The sequence below is a fragment of the Hippocampus comes genome, unplaced genomic scaffold, assembly GCF_001891065.2.
Source record: "Hippocampus comes isolate QL1 unplaced genomic scaffold, H_comes_QL1_v1.1 scaffold276, whole genome shotgun sequence".
In the NCBI taxonomy this organism is placed as follows: Eukaryota; Metazoa; Chordata; class Actinopteri; order Syngnathiformes; family Syngnathidae; genus Hippocampus; species Hippocampus comes.
Genome location: NW_017805074.1, coordinates 1517845 through 1526154, shown reverse-complemented (window position 1 = coordinate 1526154; position 8310 = coordinate 1517845). Strand labels below are relative to the sequence as shown.

Sequence of the window (8310 nt, the reverse complement as noted above, 5' to 3'; positions counted from 1 at the left end):
AAACAAGTGGATTCTTCATATCCTGCGTCACCTTGACCATAAGACGCTCGCACATTTGACACCTGTGCGCTCGAGAGCAGCTGCTGCGTGTGAGGTGCATGAATCTACGCCAAAAGGGAAAAGAGGATTTGGAGAGGATTGCCGTTTTGATCGAGGGAGGGACTACGTGCGTGTCGAATATTCCTGCTTCTTTCCCACCGGGACTCGCTCGGAGCAGGTAGCGCATCTCTCAAGTCTCTCAAGTCTCTCAAGTCGGCAGCTTCTAAAAAAAAACCACACACACATTCGGTAAGCTGTTATTATTTTTCTCATCTATGTTTTAACATTGTTTACCGGTGAAGAAAGTCACCCGATGTATATGATTTTGTGACATGATGCATCACACTGAAAGTGTCTGGAGAAAAGTTTTTCGTCAGTTTTTTTTTCTTTTTTTTTTTTTTTTTTACTTGTAGCGCTTTTTTTTTTTTTTAATCATTTGCAACAGAGACCGCTCACGTTGGCGTTTAATAACATTTAAACAACAGCGCAATTTCAAAACTATTTGCTCTTTTTGGGCACTTTATTGGATGCATTCGGCGCAATGCAGTTAAAACAAACGATTTTATGAACTTTCAGGTGCCGCAGCAGGCAAATTGATTGATTCCACGTGTAGCATGTGCAATATTTAAACGAGAGAAGTAATTTGCGCATTGTTCTCTGATTGACCCAAGTGACTCCTCTTGAACATCTTTAAGTGTTACGAGCTCTCATCATACCTCAACGTGCCAGCGGCTGTCAAAGCACACGTGGCATTGCGCCTTGGACTGTGTTTTTCTTATGTGAAGAGGATGCTCTATGTTATCCGCGCGTGCCTTCTTTTCCACCTCTGGTATTTGATAGTCCTTCAAGTAAGCAATATCACTCATGAAAGCAAATTGTGTGGGAAGATGTCGGAAGCCACAAAGGAGAGAAGAGGTTCTCCAGGTATGCCAAGAGAGCGGACTGGTGTGAAGTTGATGATTTACAACTGGAATGCTTTGAACGGCAGTTTAAGGTGATAATATAGTAGTTTCTGGAGCACACTTGGTTCATTTGGAGTCTCGAGTTGTGACATTCGTTCTCAGTTTACCCCATACTATGGAGTCAAATTTACTCTGCGATTGTAAAATGCTGTATCATAAATCAAGCAATCCATTTATTGTTATTATTATCATGATGACAATACACGATTGATTGAGGCAGCGCAGTGGAATCATTTTGATACACATGATCAGTCAGAGGATCCGGGTTTGAATTGTCATAAAAAAGTTACTAACTGCTAAATTGTCCTTAGATGTTAATGTGACTGTAAATATTTATTTGTCTATTTGCCTTGCAACTGACCGGTGACCTACAGGGCGTAATCTGCCGGTGAAAGTTATAAAAAAAAAAAAAAAGAAAGAAAAATAAATAAATAAATGAATCCAACCATCCATCCATCCATGCATCCATTTTCTGATCCGTTTTATCCTTACAAGGGTTGCGAGGGGTGCTGGAACCTATCCCAGTTGTCTTCAGGCAGTCGGTGGAGGACACCCTGAACCGGTTGTCAGCCAATCGCAGGGCACACATAGCCGGACAACCATCCGCGCTCACACTCACACCAAGGTTACAACTGAGAGTGGTCAATCAGCTTGCCGTGCATGTTTTTGGAATGTGGGAGGAAACCGGAGTACCCGGAGAAAACCCACGCAGGCACGGGGAGAACATGCAAACTCCACACAGGAAGGCTGGAGTTTGCAGGAAATCAAACCCTGTGCCTCTGCACTATGAGGCCGACGCGCTAAACAGTCGACCACCGGGCCGGCGAATAAATGAATGAATGAATCGATAAATAAATAAATAATAGCTCCAACATAAGCAATTGGATGGCACCCATTCCACCGTGGACCTTGCCTCTCACCCGGAGAAGTTAATCACAATCCTAAATGGCTTGAAAACGTATCGGTGGATCGAGCAATTTCCTAACACTAACAACATCTCCACCTCAACCACCGCACCTTGTGTGGCGTTTGCATTTTCTCACCGAGCTTCCGAGGGTTTTCTTCAATTACTTTCTCAAATGTTCTAAAATCATGTGCATGTTACATAAAGTGAAGCCTCTAAGTTGGTCATGTCAATGGCCATTAAATGTGAGTGTGAATGATTGTTTGTTGGGGGCTGTTGACCAGCCCAGGGTGCACCCCACCTCTCATCCAAAATCTGATGGGATTAGCTCCAGCTCACCCGCAAGCCAAATGAAGACAAGAGCTATAAAAAAAAAAAAGGAATGTAAATGGATAGTTGACAATCTAAAGTAGTCAATATTATTAGCACTCAACTTACCATGTTATTGTGACAGCTGAAATACACATGGCATTCATGACAACTTACTGTAAACCACATTTCTTTTGTCCCTTCAGGACTGATGTGTTCCCCTCTGCTCAGCAATTTGGATATGAGCCAATCATACAAATCATGTGCTTGTAATAAATATATTGGCCACCTCACATTTGTTACTGACATTGCATGATACTTTATCTTTTTACACACACACACACACACACACACACACACACACACACACACACACACACACACACACTTAATTGACGATTCTAAATTATCTTTAGGTGGGAATGTGAGAGTGAATGATTATTTGCTTATATGTGCCCTGCAACTGGATGGTGCACCCCGCCTCTCATGCAAAGTCAGCTAGGATAGGTTCCAGCACACTCTATAAAGTAAGGATAAGTGGTGAGATGGGTGGATATGTCTATAGCAGCCATGTCTGACTGGGAAAAAACAAAAAAAGAGGAAAGGTTGTGTTTCCAAATCAATTTCCAACCCATCAACTGCCTTTTATGGAACGATGACCTTTTCCATCGATGCATTTTGTATTCTCCTTATCTTGTTGACAGTATGGGCCTATCCCAGTGGGCTTGGGGTGAAGAATTGACTCCTTAAAGAAATGGTTGCCAGTCAATCACAGGGCGAGAGTGAAGAGGCCTTTGAGTGGAAACTAATCCAATGTTATGTGAACCACTACACTACCATTAGGATTAGGACTAGGATTTTTTCTTTAACAAGGGAAACGCAGACGATCTCTTCACTCCTTCTTCCCACCTCCCACCCTTATGTCTAGCATTTACTCATAAACACACACACACACACACACACACACACACACACACACACACACACACACACACACACACACACACACACACACCACACACCAAGTATAAACAGCATGTGATTGATGGCTCACCTCTCACTGCTTCATCCGTTGCCGTGTTGATCCCTTCAACAGGCCCAGCTTCTGCTGTCCGCAGTGTCCGTGATGAGTTACTACGTGGATCCAGTTTCTTCCTATCCAGCCCTTCACCCCTGTGACCGTCTGGCCACGATGGTAAGACTCCCACCCCTCTTCTCCCCTCTCATAAATTACCTCAAACTACCTACCACACAGCCAGCCGGGAGGGTGAGGAGATTATTTGCCAGAATGTGAGCTGTGTGTTTTCAACTCTGCATTTCAGAATTATTCTTCCTGTTCTTTCTCATGTATGGTGGCCTTCCATATCTCCGTACATGGTGTGCTTTGTGATTTTTGTCCAAGATTTTCTTCATTGCCCTCACACACTCTTCCGTGTTACACAATCACCCTGCACCAACATGTACTTCTCTTTGGCGCTTGCGAGGGGACCGAGGAGCCTCTGACCTTGAACTAACTAGTCCAATTGGAGTCGGAGCATCTCTGACTCTGTTTTGCTCAGCCAGCCACTCAGTGCACTGGATGCAATTCTTTCCAAATAAGACAGAGTCAAAAGTAGCAGGGAACATTGGGATTCCTAGCAGGTGAGCGTTTGAAGGGTGCAGGCCAAGGAGCAGCAACACAAATGCCTCCATTTGTATGCAGAGCTTCAGCACATTAGGATAAAAGACGGAGGTTATATGCTAATGGGAACCCCACACTGGTCTGATCGAAAACATAGAAGGTTACATCTCTGCAGGTCCTAATTGGCTCAGGTGGTGAGGTTCGCCTTTGGAATTGAAGTGCTTGCATACGAGGCCAAGCTTGGTCATAAGGTGAATGCGGCGCAAACTTGTTTGAATGGATGAGAATCATCAGAAGACACCGCATTGGTTTTGTCAGCGTCTCTCAGTAGCCTCACAAACATTCAGTACAAATTACGTTTATTGAAATTACACTAATTCCAAAGTAATGATCACTCTGGACCGCCGGTGTCTAAACCTTTGTGGTCAAGGACTATATTGGATTTTTAAAATGGCCAATAAAACAAAACAAAACAAAAAAAAGTACAAAACAGTTTACTCATATGATAAAATCATTGTTTCTCATGCACAGGAACCCCAGTGACGACTGCTTGTAGTTTTCGGACATTGAGCTCTGCTCAAGTTTTGTTGAGTCTCAAGAGACAGAAAGGCATGGATGTTTCCACCCATTGCTTATGAACTGTTCTCCAGTGGCAGAACCAATAAATAAATAAATAGATACATAACGTACAGACATCGTGAAAGAAAATATACAAAAACAAGCCTAACTTAGTGATATATTTATTTCTTTACCACTGCATGGGTCATGTTTATTCAATATTGTGAACCCACACCCTTCATTTTCCAACACACACACTGACCTCTGCATTTACAAGTATTGTGTTATCTCAACTCCTCTCTCCTCAAATTCATCCAACATCGTGCGGGCCTTCATGCAATCTAACTTTCCCTGTTGGCTGACTGCACTGATAGGAGATGGCTACATCCCACTCAGACATTAAAGGGTCTCATAAATTGCCCTACCGTCCTCCACTATGGTAGCCATCCAGAAAGCTGGCCACTGGCTACTGATAAATGCTGCAGTGCTTGTACAGGGGATGCTTATCAGATTGTCAGTCACTCTGCCAGCCAGTCCAAGTTGGGTGCTGTAAAAAACACAACGATGATGCATCGCCTGGAGTATGTATAGTATATCTCCGCCTTTGGGTCCTGAATTATCTGATTTCTAAAAACTAGCACAATAACTTCTGTAATAAATAATTACCGGTATGTATCGCTCATGTTTACTACATCAGAAAAGTGCTTCCAATCCCTTCCAAATGTTATTTATGCTGCCAAACTATTACCGGTAAACAATTTGGATCACGGGAACGATTCCCCGTTTATCCAACTTCAGATAAAACTGTTTATTAAAACGTATCAGACACAACTCTGAGCTCTTGTAGCATGTTGGTCTGAAATATAACATTGCATTATTTTTTTTTAATCCAAATTCACTTTTGTGGGAAAATATGTTTTCCCCTGTTCTCATTTCATTCAAACAGAAGCTCCAACAATATCTATTGAGGCTTTTTGTTTGTTGACCAATTCCCGGTTTAGACATGCTAAAAATGGTCAAGTTAGCAATCTTTCACTATCTCTTACATCCACAAAGAATTTCATATCCCTCCTACTCCGTTGTCAAATCTTGACTTCCCCTCAGAGGAGCCTATCGTGTTTCTGTGATAAGCCCCATAAACAATGCCATGAGGATAAACCGCCATGCCACAAAACACAATAAATTACTGTCTCACCCTATGTCTTGTTTATACCCAGAGGCAGAATGGAGGTGTCGCCATGGGTCCCCAGTTACATCTCCTTGCTGCGGTCCAACCACAGCAACAGTACTACCCCTCACAGCCCTTCTACCCTCATGATGTGCCCCTGCAGGAGGTTCCCAATGGGCACGACATGTGCGCCACAGGTAAGACGTTGACACGAGCAAGCCAGCGCACTGAGTCTGCAAGGCAAAATTATTGTGACTGACTGAAACTAGAGAAAAGGTCTCAAGGATAACGGTTTATTGAACTGTTGTGTAAGTTACTCTAATGAGAGGTTTGGTCACAAGAAAATGCTTACAATATCTGTCTTATTTATTACATGAGAATTTGAAATTTTGGTTGAAATTTTAGTAAGCATCATGGAAGGGGATTTACTTTCGTGGGCCACATACAATGATATGGCAGGCCAGATCTGACCCCGGGCCTTGAGTTTGACACCCGCGATCTATGTCAAGGCATGAGGGAAAAAAAAAAAAAAAAACACCACATCCCAACATACGAATGACAGATTAAATTGCTCTGGTAACTATCATTACAACAGCATACAGCATTTTGAAGTCTGTTTTGGTAATGAGCAGTGAACCAAAGCTGAAATTAAACCCAACATCATCTGGTTCAAGCTAGGGAAACATTGTGGCCACCGTGACACCCAGCAAATGCAATGTTGCTAGATATCAAAGCCAAAGAACAGCAATCTCGATCGCCTCGTCAAATAAATCACGATCATTGTTTAATGCGATGCATGTGGTTTCACACAGAAGAAAAGCAAAGTTCATTCGTCACGAAGCCATTTAAAAACACTTGAATACATTCGAAAAAAAAAATAATCCTATGAAAAGAACTGGCCGCAGGCTATTCAAATGGAGATTTCTTGCTTCATCAAGACTTCACATTATCACATGAGAGGCTAAATGCTACTTAAAAATGCCACGTTAGACATCTAAGGTCTTCGTCAAATGTATTTTGTTTTCCTCATTAAGATATTATCATGAAAAGTCAGTTCTAATGTTGCCGCCATCATCGAGCTTCTTTGGTGTTTGTGTTCACGGCGGTGATTAAAAGCTAATTTGATTCGGAGCAAAACTTTGTTGAGTGGAGGGGCATGCCCCAAGGCATCTTTAATCATCATTTGACCTTTGCTGAGGACGGGGATATCGATGTAATCATTCAAAATCAAATCAGGATAGTATGAAATTCAATGCATGAACAGTGGGCTCTGTAAAGGAAAATAAAATAAAATAAAAAAATAAAGCAAATAAATAAATGCAGAAAAAATATATAAATATACATTCGAAAATAATATGAAGTCTTCATTTTAACGAATAATCTCAAACGACAGTACATGAAATCTTGTCATATCATTCGTTCGGGTTGTATACGATGTGATCGATAAACAAAATAAAATGAATTCGTTTTATGTTGTATTTCTCAGAAAATTACAGACGTGGTCTTGTAAGATTGTTCACGTGTAAAACTGTTCCCGTGATAGAACTTCTCTTTCCTTATTTTGACTTATGACTTTTTTCTCATCTTATTTTGACTTCTTTTATAACTTGACTCTCATTTTATTAAATGATGACTGCAAACTCAATGTTTTAATTCGCAAGGATTCATTGTTATGAATTGATTCTCATAAAATGATGAACTAACATTAGGATATTTATGTAAAATCCATCTCTTTTCTCACCCGATTATCCTCACAAGGGTGCTAGAGCCTATCCCAGCTGTCTTCAGCAGGTATACCCTGAAATGGTTGCCAGCCAATCACAGACATAGACAAACAACCATTCACACTCACAATCGCACCTAGGGACAATTTCAAGTGTTCCATTAACCTGCCATGCATGTTTTTGGAATGTGGGAGGAAACCGGAGTACCCGGACAAAACCCACGCAGGCCCGGGCAGAACATGCAGACTCCACACAGGAAGGCCGGAGCCAGAATCGAAACCTGTCACCTCTGCACTGTGAGGTGAATGTGAATACAGGTCGGCCTTAGGTAAAATCATCACTTTTCAGGCTTTAGTGTGATAATTACAACACTATTCTTCTAAAATTCGTTTTCCTTATTGTCTTAGTATTAAAATGTTTTCATCATATACAGTATTATCATTTGTTGAGCTGGACTGAGTATTCCTTGCATTCCTTGTTCATCATTTATGTCAATAATCCCCCCCCCCCCACCCTCCTTAAATTGCTTTCCAACTACAAAGACCAAACACACAGCTGTTGTTCATTATTTATTAATGTGTGCCCCTCACACAATAGCTCCTTGTGGATAAACAAGTCGTAGCAAAGAAATGACTTTGTCTCGCAGTATTTGGGATCCTCACCCATACTTTGTCATGATTATTATCATTATTTTATCAGTGCCACGTGCACACATTGTTGTTCTGCATGTGCTGTTGGTGAGACTCGACCGCAGGGCATTGACTTTACTAGAAAACCCGCGCCACCAGCCTCCCCCTCATGCCTTTCTTTTCTCTGGGTTTTTCCATGGCTTTTTTTCTTCTTTTGTCATGAGTGTTTTATTTTAAACTGGAACATTCTTTCCAGTGCATTTGACTCTGGCCTCTTCTCATCCTCAAGCGTGATTGATGCTGGCAGCCTGGGACGCACGCTACAGTGTTAGTGTAAGGCCGCTGGGGTGCTTTCTCCTGTCACCTCCCTTGGTTGGATGCAGGGGGAAGACGGAG

The 8310-nt window shown here is 41.9% G+C and overlaps 1 protein-coding gene across 1 annotated transcript in view; it reads left to right on the top strand.

Moving 5' to 3' along the window:
• Positions 1-213: 213 nt before the first annotated feature.
• The window catches only part of ets1 (v-ets avian erythroblastosis virus E26 oncogene homolog 1), a 41615-nt gene continuing 33518 nt past the window's right edge, over positions 214-8310 (top strand). Inside the window, exons 1-3 of the mRNA XM_019864961.1 lie at positions 214-288; positions 3311-3409; positions 5611-5758. Of these exons, the coding sequence (XP_019720520.1) occupies positions 3341-3409; positions 5611-5758 (217 nt within the window). The 5' untranslated portion in view covers positions 214-288; positions 3311-3340. The remainder of the gene's footprint in view (positions 289-3310; positions 3410-5610; positions 5759-8310) is intronic.